Raw genomic sequence first — 18,998 nt, 5'->3', positions numbered from 1 at the left:
TAGGCGGATCACGAGGTCAGGAGTTCGAGACCAGCCTGGCCAACATGGTGAAACCTGGTCTCTACTAAAAATACAAAATTAGCCAGATGTGGTGGTGGGCACCTGTAATCCCAGCTGCTCAGGAGGCTGAGACAGGAGAATCCCTTGAACCCAGGAGGTGGAGGTTGCAGTGAGTCGAGATCACGCCATTGCACTCCAGCCAGGGCGACAGTGCGAGACTCCGTCTCAAAAAAAAAGACTTTCTCCCCACCAGACTGTAAACTCCTCTAGGGGATAGACTGTGCCTTTGTTCCAGGATGGCTTTGCCTGCTACATAGTAAATAGTAAATAAATACTTGTTGAGTGAGTGAATGAATAAATCATTTTTAGAAATGCCAAGTTGTGGCCAGATGCAATGGCTCACGCCTGTAATCCCAGCACTATGGAAGGCTTAGGTGGGCGGATCACTTGGGGTCAAGAGTTCAAGACCAGCCTGGCCAACATGGCGAAACCCTGTCTCTACTAAAAGTATAAAAAAATTAGCCAGGTGTGGTGGTGTGCACCTGTAATCCTAGCTACTTACTCGGGAGGCTGAGGCAGGAGAATCGCTTGAACCCAGGAGGTGGAGCTTGCAGTGAGCCAAGATCACTCCACTGCACTCCAGCCTGGGCAACAGAACAAGACTCTGTCTCAAAAAAAAAAAAAAAAAGAAAAAAAAAGCAAAGTTGTATGTATAAGCTTTTCTTCCCAAGCTAAAAAGTTGATGTGTAAAAATGGCAATGCAGGGCCAGGTGTACTGGCTTACACCGTAATCCCAGCACTTTGGAAGGCCAAGGTGTATAGATCACTTGAGCCCAGGAGTTCAAGACCAGCTGGGGCAACACAGTGAAACCCCACCTCTACAAAGAAATTAGCCAGGCGTGGTGACTTACACCTGTGGTCCCAACTACTCAGGAGGCTGAGGTGAGAGGATTTCTTGAGCCTGGAAAGTCAAGGCTGAAGTGAGCTGTGATTGCACAACTGCACTCCAGCCTGAGCAACAGAGTGAGACCCTGTCTCAAAAAGTCAAAAAAAAAAAAAAAAAAAAGGTCAGTGCAATCTTCATGCAATTTAATTTTACTAGTGATGACTTTTAACCAGTTTTACTTACTGTCTTTATAGATGGATGACTACAGTAAAATTCCCCATTTTTTTTTTCCACTGTTTGTCCTCATATAATCTGGTGTAGTAAAGTTGAATCTCTCTAAAGTCAGATTTACTCAGGTTGTCTTATACATTAGTTTCAAATTAAATTTCTTAGAGCATAAATGTCTATAGCCTTCTGCCTCTTGTATTTTTAGCAAACGATATGTATTTACTTTTGATCTAATTGCCAGTGACAACTGACATAAAAGTAATGCTTCAGGTTTCTTAGCATTTTATGGTGGAAAGGCCAGTACTACGATAATGAAGTTAACACTTGATAATAATAGAGAACAGTGTCCTACTTGGTTTTTCCATCATTCTTTCTCTCCTCTCTTATTGTCTGTGTTTAAATAGCTTAATTAACTCACTCTGAATGTATAGCTGTATCAGCTTTCTGTGGTCCAATTTTAGAACTATATCTGATTATTCTACTCCCTGGAATCAGACCAATACAATTCAACATGTAACCAGATTTAATGCTTGCCATCTTACTGTCTCAGTTTTTAGTGCTTGGTAGTCATTCCATTACTCTCCAAATACTGTACTAAAATTTTTAAGTGATAAATTTCTAACCAAAAACTCATTTACAAATGGATTTCTACTTGAGATTTACAATGGATTTTGAGCACCTCCCCCAAAAGAAATAAAAAACATCCAACATGGTATACTAACTTGATATTATTGCTTCTTAATTTTTGCAAAGAGGAAAAGAATCAGAATTTCCGTAATTTAGCCCCACATTGAGAATAATCAATACGGTGAGAGAAGAATTTTTATTGCTTAAAAGAAAAACAGGCTAAATGTCCTTTTTTTTTTCCTTCAAGTGTAAGGAATCTGAGAAAAACAGATTTTAAAACCAATAGAAGGAATGGTTATGATCTAGCAGCAACTGTTGCATGTGGGTGAAGAAAAGAACCCAGCATTATTTGTACAAATCCATATGGGATGCAGTGGGGACAGAAAGAAACAAGGAAGTATAGGAAATAGAGAAGAAGGGCACTCAGTGAAGATGTAGGCCTCAAAAAATGTTCCATCTAAGCACTGACTGATTCCAGTATCTTAAGGTGATCTGCTTTAAGCTGTAAATCTTCTGAGTGGTTTATGCTCTCAATGCTTTTTTTTCAGAAGGCTGTGAGAGGAGGAAAAATATATTATTTTCAGTCTGCACCCTCTTAAGACTTTATGGAATTTTAAGCAGGCTTCTCCCAGAGTTAAATTCCTGATTCAACCACCCCAGAGTCTATTTGGCCATCTCTCTCTCTCTCTCTCTTTTTTTTTTTTCCTAGCTTGCCCAGAAAGATCAAAGTAAAGGTATTCTTTCTTTTTCTTTTTTCTTTTTTTTTTTTTTAATCTCCTACGTTATTCCTGGTAATGTGGCAGATATCTTAGGTTCATTACCTCTCAGTTATGCATTAACAGCACCTCCATCCTTGAGTTTAGCTCAGTTAACTGCTGCAGGCTACTGATGAGGCTTATCAAAGGTCCTAGGTTTGAGAGCTATGCATGTTGGCTAGATGACAGGCAATGTAGATGATAGTCATGTAACATAGTGCATGATTAAAGGCTTTAACTTTGGTGTCAAAAAGACCTTTTGGGTAGCTGGGTGCAGGGGCATGTGCCTGTAGTCCCAGCTACTTGGGAGGTTGAGTCAGGAGGACTCCTTGAGCCCAGGAGTTCATAGCCAGCCTGGCAACATAGTGAGACCCAATCTCTTAAAACAAAAGCCTGTAGGGTCTGTCATTATTATGAGGCCTATGTGTGTTACTTAGTCTTTCTTGGTTTACTCAATTTATAAAACGGATATAGTAACACCCAGTTTCTTTGGGAGGCTTAAGAAATATAAAAAATGCTAAATGATGGCTAGGTGCTGTGGCTCACGCCTGTCACCCTAGCACTTTGAGAGGCCGAGGCAGGTGGATCACCTGAGGTCAGGAGTTTGAGACCAGCCTAGCCAACATGGTAAAAGCCCGTCTCTACTAAAAATACAAAAATTAGCCGAGTGTGGTGGCAGGTGCCTGTAATCCCAGTTACTTGGGAGGCTGAGGCAGGACAGTCGCTTGAACCCAGGGGCAGAGGTTGCAGTGAGCCGAGATCATGCCACTTCACCCCAGCCTGGGCAAAAGAGCGAGACTCCATCCCCCCCCAAAAAAAATACATATATATATATATATATATATATATATATATGTATATGTGCTCAGTGCCTAGGTCAGTGCTGCAGCATGCATTTTGTGCTCAATTAAAGGAGATGGTCATTGTAGTTGTTTGTGTTACCCTATTACAAAACATAAACAATTCAAGTTCTGAGTAAGAGGTTTAAGTAAATTGCTCATAAAATTATATAGCTAGTATTTGGCAGAGAAAGTTTTCAAATGCAAGTGTGTTTAATTTATTTATTTCTTTTTTTTTTTTCAGACAAAGTTTCGCTGAGCTAATTTTTGTATTTTTAGTAGAGACAGGGTTTCACCATGTTGATCAGGCTGGTCTCAAACTCTCAAACTCCTGACCTCAGGTGATCCACCTGCCTCAGCCTCCCAAAGTGCTGGGATTATGGGATTACAGGTGTGAGCTACCACGCCCAGCCAAGCCTGTTTAATTTCTTTCTTTCTTATGTTTTTTTGTTGAGAGATAGAGTTTCGCTCTTGTCACCCAGGATGGAATACAATGGCGCGATCTCGGCTCACTGCAGCCTCAGACTCCTGGGTTCAAGCGATTCTCCTGCCTCAGCCTCCCGAGTAGCTGGAATTATAGGCATGAGCCACTGTGCTTGGCTAATTTTTTTGTATTTTTAGTAGAGATGGGGTTCCACCATGTTGGCCAGGCTGGTCTCAAACTCCCGACCTCAGGTGATCTACTTGCCTCGGCTTCCCAAAGTGCTGGGATTACAGGTGTAAGCCACCGCACCTAGCCAGCCTGTTTAATTCCTAAACCACCCCAAATAAAGTATCAAAGAGAAACTGCTCCTCAAATAATTGTGCTTGAAGAATATGGTTTTTCTCTTCTTTAAAACTTGATTTTATTCTTATATCCAAGCTGCTTATATAAATAGATTCTTGAAATATTTTGGGACACTAAAATAGTCCTTCCTGATCTTACAAATTTCTTCTCTCCTAAAATTTATTTATAAATTGGTTGTTTGAAACTCAGAATGGATATTCCCTTAGGAAGTGGTGGTTGTGTTCTCAGGCCAATTCATAAAAGCTTCTCTAGCCTGTCTCTTCTCCCTTTCTAGTGCTTAATGTTTAGTTCAGTGGTTTTCAGATAGGCAGTATATCAAAATTGCCTGAGTAGCTTTGTAAAGATAAAGGTACTTGAACAAAAAAAAATGAGAAAGAATGAATAAGACCTCGTGTATGATAGTGCAGCAGGATGACTATAGTCAATAATAATTAATTGTACATTTAAAAATAACTAAAAGAGTATAATTGGGCTGGGTGCAGTCGCTCACATCTGTAATCCCAGCACTTTGGGAGGCTGAGGAGGTCAGATCACTTGAGCCCAGGGTTTCAAGACCAGCCTGGTCAACATAGCGAGACCCTGTCTTTACAAAAAATACAAAAAATTAGCCAGGTATGGTGGTGGGTGCTTGTAGTCCCAGCTACAGGCTAAGAGGTGGGAAGATCACTTGAGCCCAGGAGGTCGAGGCTACAGTGAGCAGCACTGCACTTCAGCCGAGGCCACAGAGCAAGACCCTGCCTTAAAAAAAAAAAAAAAAAAAAAGTGTAACTGGATTCTTTGTAACACAAAGGATAAATGCTTGAGGGGATCGCTACCCCATTTTACCTGATTTGATTATTACACATTACATGCCAGTTTCAAACTATCTCTTGTACCCCATATATATATTAAATTACTATGTATCCACAAATATTAACATTAAGATTAAAAAAAAGATAGAGGTGCCTGATCATACCTTAGATCTTCTGAATCAGAATTTTAGGGTGAATGTGCTGGATCCATCCCAGCAGAAGCCTGAGGCAGGGGAGGGCATGATGTAGTAAAGGTACTAAAAGAAGTCCTGTGTGGCTGGAGCAGAGACTGGTTGTCTTTAAACTCTTGATTGTGATCCTTGCGAATGAAAGTCATATGAGCCCATACCACCAATATATGTATATTCATTTTTAAATAAATTAGCTACCTGTACTACAATAAGCACAAATATTTTTTAAAAGATGAAATAAAAATAGTCCTTCCTATCTTCATGTTCTAAAAACAGAACATGAAATTCTAATAATCACCTTTTGCTTTCTGTACCTATTTGGATAGTTTTATGTACTTTCTGGGATGGACAAACCACACTTTTGCAAAATACAGGCAAAGAGAGTGAAGGGAAGGTAGATTGAGACTAGATTCTATAGGACCATCAGAGCCAAGTATTTCTCTATCCTAAGTGCAATAGGAAGCAATTGGAAAATGTTAGGAAGGAAAATGATTTCAGAGTTGCATCCTGGAAAAAATTACTTCGGCTGCCCAATGGCAAAAAGATTTAGTACAGCAACTATGAACATGGGGAGTCCACTTTGGAATTTATGGCACTAGTTCTGATGAAGGGTGATTATGGCTTGAATTGGGCATTGCCAGTGAAGTTCAAAAGAAAAACAAGATAGATATTTTGGAGGCATACAGTATAGAATCTAGTGATGGATTGCCTGAGCATTGGTTGGGGGAGCAGACAATGGTGACTTGTGGGTTTCTGGCTTGAGCTTCTGGATGGAAGATGAACAGTAGGAGAAGAACAAATTGGGGGTAGAAGGTGGGGTATTAGTCCAGGTTTAAATGTCTTGAATGTTAACCATCCAAATGATGATAGGAAGTTCACAATTGGATATGCAGGCTAAGCTTAGTAGAAGTTCTGGGCTGAAAACTATAAATTTAGGCGTTGTCAACACATAGTACAGAAATTCCTCTACCTCCAGATATTATTTATTGATAGGAAATATCTAAAGCAGAAGTGCCAAGGAGTTCCACAAAAATATTATACAAGATTAGACTTACAGGACTGAAGATGAGGAATTAAAAATGAACAGGTAAGCAGATTCTATAAAATGCAAGTCTCCCAAAATTGATACAGCATTGGGACCACAGCTTATATGAGAATGTGGCAAATAAAGTACAAATCAGTATTTCAGAAGCTCTCAAAGACACTTTGATGAGCATGCTACATTCTGGAGTAAGCCACAAACATTGGAAAGTGGCTCATGTCATATAAGTATTCATGAATAAAGGTCCAGGTACATGTCACAAGTGTGCACACCACTAGGATTGAGTAATTGGGAAAGCTAGACATGTCAGATGAGATTAAAACAAGTACAGCACCATAGATTGTATGTTAGTATGAATTCAGGAGGAGAATGCCTGGGAATTTGATGTCTGTAAGAAGCCTTGGAAATTGTTGCAAGAGAAGTATGTCTTTTGTCCCTACCCCCTTAAACCATTATGTTCCTTAAGTATTAGAATACAGCTAATAATCATTTACAGGCTCTTACATTCTCTGAAGGTTTCCTCCTGCACCCAAGACACATGGGGCAAAATATCATTTTTTAATATGTTCCCTCTCCTCCTAGTGCTAAAAGCTTAAAAGGAGTCAAAGTGACTTCTTTTGCTGACCACTATGAAGAGGATTAAGTGAAGCCTATAGGACATGTCCCTCCTCTTGATGGATGCCTTCTCCTGATTCCTTTTCATGTTTCTTCTCGAGTCCATTATACTACTGCAAACTGACTGTTAGAATTTTGGTTGCCCCTGATCCACTTTATGTCCAGATCTTGATAAGTCCTTGCAAAAATAACTGTGACTCTGACTTGGAAACTCTCAGCAACCCCCAAATTTCCAAGGAAAGTGATACTATATTACATATCTATTTTTTCTCTGTCCATTGATTAATATATTAAATGAGATAATTTATATTCATCCTAAGAAATTGTCTGAAGTGAGCAAGAGTAGCACATAATGGCTAGCACCTTTGGCCTATTAATTTTCTAGGCACCTGAACTGAGCACCAGGAATCTTCACTTCAGAAGATTTTAACTTGGGTCATATCAGCCTTTAAAAAAGAAAAACACAGTGATGTACTTTACCAGTATTTGCATCCATAAATTAATATTTTTGTATCTTTCATTTCTGAATTACAGAAGCAGATTCATCAAACCCTGAATGATAGCTCTTACAAGTGACTGGCCCATTGTTAAAACTGAGCACAGGAGAAATGCTCTGTGTTTTAACTGGTCAAGGAAGCTTGCATAAACCAGTCATCATGAAAATCCTCCTCACTGAGGTGCTTCTCCCTCTCCAACCCTCTGTCCCACAAATTTCTTCTTGATCATCTTTGTACCTTTTATAAATATCTGTTATTGCGCTTATGAAACTAGATGATAACTAGACACATATTTGGCACTATGTCTAGACTGTCAGCTTCTTGAGCAGCTTTACTTTAATCATCTGGTCCCAGGCAGTAGAGCAAAGTAGTTAAAGAGTGCAGGCTCTGGAGGCCAACTGGATTTCATTTCTGACTATTTATCGGCTGTATGATCTTTGGCAAGTTACCTATCCTCAACTTATTTGTAAAATCCAAATAATACTTCCCTCATGGAGTTGCTGACAGGATTAAATATAGATTTTTCTAAATTAATAGGCTTAAAACTGTTAGGAAATTTTTTGACATGAAGGAATTCCATACTTAGTGGCAATTACTGCAAACCAATAACAAAGCAGAGGGAAGCGGACATCTGAATACATCAGTGCAGTGCTAAAAACCTTGCACACTGGTCCAGGCCTCTCCTCTTGTCTTTATTGATAGTTTAGCTCAGAGGCTTTTAGTATGAATCCCACATCTTCTCAAGCATGTACCCCTCAAACCTACCAGCCCCCAACATCCACACCTGGTTTAGAAAGGTTTGTAGGCATCCTGTTTGTCACAGTGACAGGCAGCCGCTACTGACATTTAATAGGTGAAATCATAAATGGGTCCAGGGATGCCATGGGCTCAGAAATGGAGAGCGGAGTCTACACCAAAAATTATTCCACCCAAAATGCCAATAATATCTTACCTTGAGAAACACTGGTAGTGCCCAGGTTCTTTTCTCTACTTAAATGCAAAACCAACTTTTTACAAAATTAATATACTATTTCATAAAGTCAGGATATGCCAAAGATCATGCCATATATATTACAGAGCATAGACCAACTTGAAAAATCTTTACGTGTGTATTCTGTTATTTCTCTTTTCTGTGTGTAAGTTCTTTTCAAGTTACTACAGTGAGTTTCAAATTTGTTATTTAAGAGTTCTATTATTCTGTTAATTATGATCCGAAGTTTAAGATCTGTGGTGTTGAAAAGCACTCCTAAATATACAAAGCCCTTGAACTCCTAAATGTACAAAGATCTTGTTTGGGCCAGGCATGGTGGCTCACACCTGTAATCCCAGCACTTTGGGAGGCTGAGGTGGGAAGACTGCTTGAGCCTTGGATTTTGAGACCAGCCTGGGCAACATAGTGAGACCCTGGCTCTACCCAAAAAAAAAAAAAAAAAAAAAGCTAGGCATGGTGGTGTGCCCCTATAGTCCCAGCTACTCAGGAAGCTGATGTGGGGGGATCACCTGAGTCCAGGAATTCGGGGCTGCAGTGTGTTGTGATTGCACCACTGCACTCCAGCCTGAGCAACAGAACAAGACCCTGTCTCTTAAAAAAAAAAAAAGATGATTGAGTTTGATAATCAGGAAACTTAACCAAATCTTATATGTACGCAAATAAATATGTTTTTATTTGTTTGTTTTGTTTTGAGACAGGGTCTCACTCTGTCACCTGGGCTGGAGTGCAGTGGCATGATTTTACCTCATTGCAACCCAGCCTCCCAGGCTCAGGTGATCCTCCCACCTCAGCCTCCCAAGTAGCTGTAACTACAGGCATGTGCCACGATGCTCAGCTAATTTTTCTATGTTTTGTAAACACAGGGTTTCACCATTTTGTCCAGGTTGGTCTTGAACTCCTGAACTCAAGTGATCCACCCACCTTGACTTCCCAAAGGGCTGGGATTATAGGCATGAGCCACCACACCTGGCCAAAATAAGTTTTATTAGAAATAACTCACTTTGGGAGGCTGAGGAGGGCAGATCACTTGAGGTTAGGAGTTTAAGAGTAGCCTGGCCAACATGGGGAAACTCCATCTCAAATAAAATACAAAAATTAGCTAGGCATGGTGGTGTGCAAAAAAAAAAAAAAAAATGAACTAATGCATGTGAAATTCAAATATTAGTAAGTATTCAAAATAAGATATGAAAGTAAGTACAAAATAGGGTGATATCACTGGTTGATATGATTAGTGAGGTGAAGATTATTAAGGCAAATTCTTCTGATAATTATTGATATACAACATGATTAATATATATTCAATCTGCAAGAGTCATATATATAAATATGAAATAAACACCTTAAATGAGAAGAAGAGAGAAAACATGGAGAATGAAGAAAGTTGGTTGTATTCTTTTCAGTCTTCCCCTCCCATATCTCCGTCTGAGGCCAGCATGACTAATATTGAGAAAGAGTAAGGCAAATGAGTAATTATTGCACTCTGTCTTTTACTGTTATTGAAGGTCACTGTTTAACACTCCCTCGCCATTCCCCTACCACTCCCCTTTGCCTTAAATTCATTAAGCTCTATTCTTTGTATTTCCTGATAACAGCTGACAAGGACCCACTCTCATCTGTAATGACAGGTGAGGGTATTGATGATAAGTAGAGTTAATAAAGCTTCTCCAGTGATTTAGAATTATAACGCTCTGAGTATTATCATCAGGGCAATAGATGAAAAAGCCCATTTCATTTTGTGCAGTGTCCTTTAAACTGCTGGTTATGAAATCATTTTAGAGGGTCTGTGAAATCACTGTGGAATACAATGAAACGTAATAGAAAATATCAGCAGACACTGTGGGAGATCAGTCAGAGCGGTGGGGAAAGGACGCAAACTATAGGGAAAGGACGCAAACCTTCTGAAAGGTCAGAAGGTTCTGCAGAGCCCCGGGGGAGAATAGCTGAAGGCAGCTGTTCTATAACCCTGAGGCATTGGGCAAGGAGTAGGTACAAGGGAGTGTAGGGGAATTTATCTTAAACAAGCTTGTTTACTTATGTTGACCAGGAACTGACCTTTGATCATCCGTGGGGACGGTCCCCCTGAAAGGGGAACAATAAATGTTAATTACCTAACAGGTTTTTAAATTTCTTTCTCCAGAAAGAAAAATTTCAAGCGTCTGTATCCCATTCAGTATTCCCTAAAATAAAATCAAGTTTGTCCTGAAATATGGTTTAAAAACTGAAAATCTATTTTCTTTGATTACCTCATAAATAACAAGAGTTTCATATCAGCTCTCCTGTCTCTTCCTCCTCCACCCTTTTCCCCTCTTTCACATTGTGCCAGTCACACAGGTGGATGCTCTGTATCACCCCACAGCACAAGATAAATAAGCTTGGAAGGTTTCCTAGCAACATATTGTTCTGGGAACCTGCTCTGTTTCCCTGAACAAGATGAAGCCAAATATCCTAGAATCTCAGCCAGATGGGAAAGGATTAGCTTATTGAGAGGGTTATTGCCTTTTTTTTTTTTAATATTTCACTTTGAAATGAACCTCTTAATATAAGTAGCAAAAGTGACTTTTAAAAGAACATGTAGAAATATCCCTTTAAATGAACGTTTTTTCTCTTACATGTAAAAAAAATATTGATAATAGTTTGAAGTTTAAAAATATGGTTTCAGAATTCTCTAGGCTCAAGCTTCCAGTATGTAATTCAGTCACTGGTGAGTGGATGGATCCATTTTAGAACCATGTAGAAAATACTTCCACATGGAACTAATTAATACTCAGCCTGGTGTCCAGTGGTATGGTATTCCTGCTGTAAAAATACTGAAATACTTCCGATCTGCTGGGAAAATGGCTCCTGGAGTAGGCTCTCTCCTCACAATACCTTTAGCTGCTCCCTTTGGCCCTTGTATCTGCTCCTAGGGAAACACTGGAGACACCTTGTTACTGCTTAAAACCCTGAAGCTTCCCCTTTTTCTATAGCTCCAGGGCTATTTTAGTGCTAGTGATTTGCAACTTCATCTTCAGAGTCTATTTTTGGTTTTCTCAGTGTATGATTAATGTATATAGAGAAAATAAAACTAAAAGAAATTGAGACTGCTATCAAAGCCAAGAAAAATAATGTCGTCGTTTTGTTAACACATGATTGTGTATATTTCCCTTGTTTATCTAATGATCTGTGAGGCTACACAGTTGGCAGGTGGTGCTTTCCTTTCTATTGCACTCTAGTTGGTCACAGTATACTTGTTAGAGGTCTCTGGAGATGGAGTAATAAAGGATTCGTGTTTCTCATAACAATATTCAGCAGTGGCTTTGCAATTCAGTTACACCCTGGAAAATGTCCTCACTCCTTGTTTGGCTGGGGAGATATTCCCCCATCAGCCAGATGAATATTCTCATAATGTGGTTGTTGACTGGTTTGTATCATCTATCAGGCTTGGACTGAGTTCGTGAAACTTCCCAATTGTGGTCAGAAGCAGATAATTCTAGTACTTCATAGTGTTCTTGGATAAGAAGAACAAAGTAATTAGAATAAGATGGGGAATGACACCTGGTGTCTTTGTTTATTATGTAACAAATTGTCTGGCCAGATGCCAGAGAATTAGTACTGTCCTCATTTTAATGAAAATAAGGAAATTGTGAGATAATTTTATATTCATGCTAGATGCTTTCCATTCTCTTTTGCTCTCTCACTCTTATGTATATGTTTTTTAAATACCATATTTTAAATTCAACAAGGAACAATCTGTTGAGGGCCTAGTATGAGCCAAATACTGCTAGGTATTATGGCAGATACTGAGGGCAACACATCATCCTTGCCTTCTCAGAGTACGCAAGAAGTTTGCAACATAGCACGTTTGTAACCTTAAACCAAACAAAAACATTAAGGAAAGGTGTTGCTGTTTAAAGGAATCATAGGCTAGGCACAGTGGCTCAGGCCTGTAATCCCAGTGCTTTGGGAGGCTGAGGAAGGAGGATCGCTTCAGCCCAGGAGTTTGAGACCTGCCTAGGCAACATAGCCAGACCCCATCTCTACAAAAGTTGAAATAAAATAATATAAGTAAAGGAATTCTATAACTTTGATTGTCCAAAGAAAGGCTAAAAGTAGATTTAATATGTATTATGGAACAGAATAAATTCTAATATGTTAATTTTGATTGAATACTTATTTAAAAAAACAATTTAAAAAATGTCCATAAACCAGGCATTGTTTTAGATACCTCTCTGTTAACTCGTTTAATTCTCCTGACACCATTATGAGGTAGAAATTTTGTTTACCTGCTATTTTATAGATGAAGAAACTGAGGCTAGGAGAGTTTTTTTGTTTGTTTGTTTGTTTTAAAAGACAGGGTCTCATTCTGTTGCCCAGGCTAGAGTAAGTGGCCGTCATAGTGCACTGCAGCCTGGAACTTGTGCGCTCAAGCAATTCTTCCGTCTCAACCTCCCAAGTAGCTGGGACTATAGACGTGCACCACTGTCCCCTAAGAGAGGTTAAATATCTGTTTACTGAGGGCTTTTATACTATGCTGTGCTTATTTGTTTATTTTTAAAATTCTAAGAGTCCATAGGAATCTAGTCTTTTTTCAGAAAAGAGTAAACTACTGTCTTTTGTGGATGACATAATTTTAGCAAGAAATAAATGAGTTGTTTAGATGACTTTCTATTATCTCATACAGCATAATGATTCTATATTTGAGTTTCCATTGTCAAACACTAAAACCTTCTTTCTTTTCAGTATACTAACTCTATTTTAGAATATTTTTCTTTTCTTTTTTTTTTTTTTTTTGAGACTGAGTCTCGCTCTATCACCCAGGCTGGAGTGCAGTGGCACAATCTTGGTTCACTGCAACCTCAGCCTCCCAGATTCAAGCCAGGCTCATGCCTCAGCCTCCAGAGTAGCTGGGATTACAGATGCCCACCACCATGCCGCGCTAATTTTTGTAATTTTAGTAGAGACGGGGTTTCACCATGTTGGCCAGGCTAGTCTCGAACTCCTGACCTCAAGTGATCCGCCTGCCTAAGCCTCCCAAAGTGCTGGGATTACAGGCATGAGCCACCATGCCCAGGCCATTTTAGAATATTTCTTGTAGCTCAATTTTTTACTTATATAAAATAATAATTTTCATTTTCAACGTAATAGAAGGATATGAGTGAATTATACTTAAGAAAGTTAAAATTAATAGCACTATTAAATACATTAACAAGAGAAGGTTGTGACATCAGCAATATTATTTATAACAGAGGTGGACAAACTGTAGCCTGTTTCTGTAAATTAAGTTTTCTTGGAACACAGCCAGGCTCATTTGTTTAGGTATCACCCATGGCAGGTTTTGTATAATAATGACAGAGTTGAATCTTTGCAACTTAGACTATATGGCCTACAAGGCCTAAAATATATACCGTCTGGACCTTTACAGGAAAAGTCTGCCAACCCCTACTCTGGAATCTCTATTTTTCTCCTAACTTTGAGTTGAGCATGTTCCCTTAGAATGCCAGAAATTTAACTAGCAAACACACCTGAATTTTTTTTCATAAATGGTGTCCTTGTCTAACATGGTTTTCCTCAAATCCCTGCAGGTACCAATCAAGAAGCTGAAGAAATATGAGAAAGAATATCAGACAATGCGAGAGAGTCAGCTGCAACAGGAAGACCCAATGGATAGATACAAGGTATGAGAAATATGTTGCACCTATCAAAGTACCTTCTTTTTTGTTTTAAATGAGACTGAGTCTTGCCGTGTTGCCCAGGCTGGTCTTGAACACCTGGCCTCAAGCAATCCTCCCACTCCAGTCTCCCAAGTAGCTGGGATTACAGGCACGAGCCACCATTCCCAGCAAAGTACCTTTTTTTTTTTTTTTTTTTTTCTTAAAGCAGCACTTGTGGCAAGTTCAATTCCCTCTGTTCCTCCTTGATTGATTTAGACACTCTCTGATCATGCTAACTGTCCAGGTATGTTTTCATTTCAGGAGACTCCCAAATAGCCAACCATAATATTTCTTTTCTTTCAGTTTGTATATTTATAGGTAACTCCAGCTGTTGCATTTATACTGGGAATCTTCATAAGAAGCTGAGAGAAAGAGAGGGGAAAAAGAAAGTGGCTTTCTACTTTCAAAAATGAAACAAAAAGGAAAAATGGCAAAGTACTGTTTTAGCTGTGCATGGTCATATCCACAAAGACTTTTAGCAGGTGAACTGTTCCAAGACTGACACAAGGATGTTTCAAACTTGCCTCTGTCTGTAGCAAATGTTAAAAATACCAACTCACTTGGAAGGAAAAATAAAAATCACAAAGGTATATTGAGCACAGTAATGGTGTTTGTTGCAACATTTATTTCCACAAATGAATTTATGAACAACAGTGATGATATTTGACTTAAAGTATGAAGTTTCAGAATCAAAATAATTTCATTTTAATACGTTCGTTAATTGTGAATCTCTTCAATGGTAATTAGCAACACTGTTCCCAGGATGTAATGTTGGGAAACACTTATTTCCAACTTATTTTTTTCCAAGTAAAATATTGTCTCTCTTCAACATGCTTTAACTTTTCAGACTCACACAGATACGTAACAGCTCCTTCTCCCTCCACATCAATACACTAAGATAAAAGAATACTGTATTTTCAGCACTGAGCAGCAGTGCCAAAATCTCCTGCCAAGAAATGGACTGTGTGGCATTATTAATTAAATCACCCACATTGGGATGACTTCCACTTTTGTAACTAGAGTTATCTTAATGTGGTCAGAGCTGGACATAGGCAGCATAGTCACACAGAACATCTTATCTCTGTTGCTGAATTGAATAGCATGGGATGTGTGCAGAGGAACATGGTAGGAGTATGTAGATTTTGTAGTCAGACAGACCTGAACTCAAATCTTGCTCATTTTTTAGAGCACAGGATTTGGACTCCAAATTGAGGGTTTTAATCCCTATGCCACCATTCAGCATCTTGGACTAGTTATTGAACCTCTTCCTCATCTATAAAAGGTATAGTGTTTCTGATTCCTTGATGGATTGTTACAAGGATGAGGGATGCTGTATGTTAAGGACTCAGCTCATAGTTGTGTTCAATAAATGGCTGTTATTTTATGAAGCCTACTACTGCAGATTATGCAATTATTACTAGAATAATGCCACCTTATGTGGGTCTTCCCCTCTAGTCCCTTATTGATTGTTCTTATTTCTCTCAAGTACTGCCAACCAATAATCTCCCCTTGCTTATAGAAGTGGTTCAATATATGATTATAAAATCCCACATACTTCTATAGCAGATAACTATTAACAGATAATGTTTGAAGCTAATTTTCACCACCAACATCCCCTCAATAAAACCAGCTGTTAATGTAAATCACATAGCATGCTGCTTTAGAAAGGCTTGAAGGTAGTAATTATAAACTATTATTAAGCATCCAAAATGAAGGTCTCCTTTTGCTAATATCATTCAGATTTTCTTATTACTACCATCATTATGAATAAATTCTGTGAAGAGTGCTTTAAAATAAGAGAGAAATGGAAGACCAAACTTGTACATTTAAAATCAGGCTAGAATTAAACTTGTTATTGTGTCTTAAATCCTTTTTTGTGCCAAAGCAGGTATGTATACATTAATAGTAAGATGTACATTATTTTTAAAGTACTTATAACATGTAAGATTATCAATATGTATAGTTTTTATTGAGAGATCAAAGTAGGATTAAACTTCTTGTTTTGAAAGCAGGCATTACTTTTTAAGTGCAAGTATTGTTGATTCTTATTTGCACATATCTGATACCCTCTATTGCTATTGCTTTTAGATTATTGTGAGAACTTGTCGGTACATTCATCTAATGTCTCTATACTCTTAATAATGTCTAGGCATTTGTCCTGGTAATACACTTGGCAAATTTATAGTTCTTAGATTATAATCACATCTTCAAGGTGGCAGTCAACAACATAAGTTTCTAACCATCAACATATTTGGTTTGTAAGATGATCAATATGTAGTTTAAGAAGCCATATTATAATTATCTTAATTAAAGTAGCAAAGCTAGAAAATACCTTTTACATCTTCTAAATTTAATCCTGTGAAGAATAAGATCTCTGTCCTGGGAATGAGCACTTTGTAATTCATAGATCTTGGACTGGGAACCCAGTTAATGTAAACTCTTAAAGACTGACTTGGGAAGATCTTTGAGGGCATTGAGTGAGAACTTGCACCAGTTCAGTAACAACCTCTCCTCAACATTAGAATCCATATTGCTTAAAAAGTCATTTCCACACCCTAGCTTGCCATATGACAAGAGAGTTAGAAGGTTGTGGGAAATTTATTTTTTAAAGCCCACATATGTTATATAATAAGATATTTTAAGAGGTAGTTCAATGCTATTTCTTTTAGACATGGTGGCATATGTAAAAGGGCTATCACAGGGAACCTAGCGGTGGGAATAAAGATCCAGCAATGTAGAGGTAGCTCTCAACAGTCATACTTCTTGCTATATCTATGTAAACATGTGTTTTATGTCTATTTTTATGACATATGCAGATATCTTCATGCTCAGGTTATATCACTGTAGTCACCTTTATTCAACACTTAAATCTCAACCACAAAGAAAGAGATGAAATAATGTTAGTATAAATTTAAATTTTAAAACTCAACATATCATGAAAATCTTCTGGAATTAGGAAGTAGTGATGATTGCACAACTTTGTGAATATACTAAAATCATTACACTGCACATTTTAAAAACATGAATTTTATGGTATGTGAATTACATCTCCAAAGAAAAAAAAAAGCAGAATGTTCCAGGAGGATTGTCATTTAGCCTACCCTTTTCCTTTCATGAACCCTAAGTCACACCAGAGGTACCTGTTTAGAAGCAGGAGGGAGAGCTTCCTGTTGAAATTAGAGCCAATTAGTGACTATTGATCTTATATGTGTCCATATTTGTAGAATAAAAGCCAACACAGTGGGTGGTACATTAATTTTTAGTGATGCCCATTAATTTCCAGATAGAACATATGTTGTACATTGTATCTATACACACATATAAACATATATAAGTAGGTAATACACACACATATATGCACTGCCTGTGCTACCTGGTCTTGGCATCAGTTTATATTTTAAACTCAGTAAACACCATAATGACTGCTTTATAGCCTTTACTCTTTGTTTCTCTTCATGACTAGATTCCAAGAGACAGAAAGGAAACTTTTTTGAAAGAACAATGTAGAATGTTTATTTCAAATCTCTTTTATCTTCCTTCTTAACTTGCACCTGACCAGGTTTGTGTAAAATTCTTTGTCTACTCTAACATTTTGGTTTGTAAATTTAGTGATTGATTTCTAATGAAGTGAAATTAGGATAAAGATTTGGCTGTAGAATAAGCATGTTTTCATTTTTATACAGGTTCCCAGAAAACACACATTTATCAATATGTGTAGCTGTTTTAGTATATTTTAGAAACTAGTAACTAAGCCTTTACTAAGCAAAGTTACCAATTTCAGAAATTAAAATATTTTCTATCTTAAAGAGATGAATTGTTTCTGTTGTGAGGAAAGTTTTCTAGTGATGGTATCAGTTGCTGGTACTTTTTGGAGATCCGTAGCCTTCATCTACCTTTGGAGAATGATATGCTTTTGTGGTTTAATTAAATAACTATTTGCACAAATGTGAGTTAAGGCTTAAAAACACAGCTAATTGGCCGGGCATGGTGGCTCTTGCGTGTAATCCCAGCACTTTGGGAGGCCGAGGTGAGTGGATCACTTGAGGTCAGGAGTTCCAGACCAGCCTGGCCAACATGGTGAAACACCGCTTCTACTAAAAAATTCAAAAATTAGCTGGGTGTGCTAGCAAGCACCTGTAGTCCCAGCTACTCGAGAGGCTGAGGCATGAGAATCACTTGAGCCTGGGAGGGCGAGGTTGCAGCGAGCCAAGATCACGCCACTGCACTCCAGCCTAGGCAATAGAGCCAGACTCTGTCTCAAAAAAAAAAAAAAAAAAAAAAAAAAAAAAAAGACCAGGTGCAGTGGCTCACGCCTGTAATCCCAGCACTTTGGGAGGCAGAGGTGGGCAGATCACAAGGTCAGGAGATCGAGACCATCCTGGCTAACATGGTGAAACCCCATCTCTACTAAAAAAAAAAAAAAAAAAAAAAAAATTAGCTGGGCATGGTGGCGGGCACCGGCAGTCCTAGCTACTTGGGAGGCTGAGGCAGGAGAATGGTGTGAACCCAAGAGGTGGAGTTTACAGTGAGCCAAGATCACGCCACTGCGCTCCAGCCTGGGCGACAGAGTGAGACTCCATCTCAAAACACACACACACACACACACACACACATACACACACACACACACACATACACACACACACACACACACACACACACACACACACACACAGCTAGTTAATTAAATTCAGTGAATCTCCCAAAGCATAATAAAGGTTACCTGTTCTAGATGGGAAAATACTAAAAGAATCTGGAATGCTTAAACTCTCTTGGGTTTGGGACACAGATATTATTATAAATACATAATTTCTAATTGAAGAAGACTGTCTTATCCATGTTCAGTACAATTAAATTTAGAATGTTTAACCTCATTCTTGAGATTCAACAAAGTAATTTTTAAAATCAAAATGTAATTTAAACAAAATGATTCCTCTATGTTTCCACAGAGTTTTTTCTTGCACATACTGGTTTTTGTAGAGCAATTGCTCCTACATGTTATTTCAAATTAAGCTATTATGCATAGTAAAAATAATACAAATGAAATATTTGAAATAAA

At 38.3% G+C, this 18,998-nt stretch overlaps 1 protein-coding gene and 1 long non-coding RNA gene across 30 annotated transcripts in view; one reads left to right on the top strand and one right to left on the bottom strand.

The window, feature by feature from the left end:
• The window catches only part of RABGAP1L (RAB GTPase activating protein 1 like), an 857,048-nt gene that overhangs the window by 804,946 nt on the left and 33,104 nt on the right, over nucleotides 1–18,998 (top strand). For 22 of the 29 annotated variants that reach the window (XM_054551197.1, XM_024245486.3, XM_024245454.3 and 19 more), the window contains 1 exon segment: nucleotides 13,811–13,903. In XM_054551197.1, the coding sequence (XP_054407172.1) occupies nucleotides 13,811–13,903 (93 nt within the window). 29 annotated transcript variants of the gene reach the window in all.
• On the bottom strand, nucleotides 1,844–10,659 carry LOC129048744 (uncharacterized). The gene is made up of 4 exons (XR_008511326.2): nucleotides 10,493–10,659; nucleotides 9,589–9,686; nucleotides 5,078–5,232; nucleotides 1,844–2,293 (listed from the first exon to the last, which is right to left on the bottom strand). It is a non-coding gene; the product is annotated as an uncharacterized LOC129048744 (long non-coding RNA).

Source organism: Pongo abelii, chromosome 1, assembly GCF_028885655.2.
Source record: "Pongo abelii isolate AG06213 chromosome 1, NHGRI_mPonAbe1-v2.0_pri, whole genome shotgun sequence".
Lineage (NCBI taxonomy): Eukaryota > Metazoa > Chordata > Mammalia > Primates > Hominidae > Pongo > Pongo abelii.
This window is presented reverse-complemented; position numbering and strand designations above follow the sequence as displayed.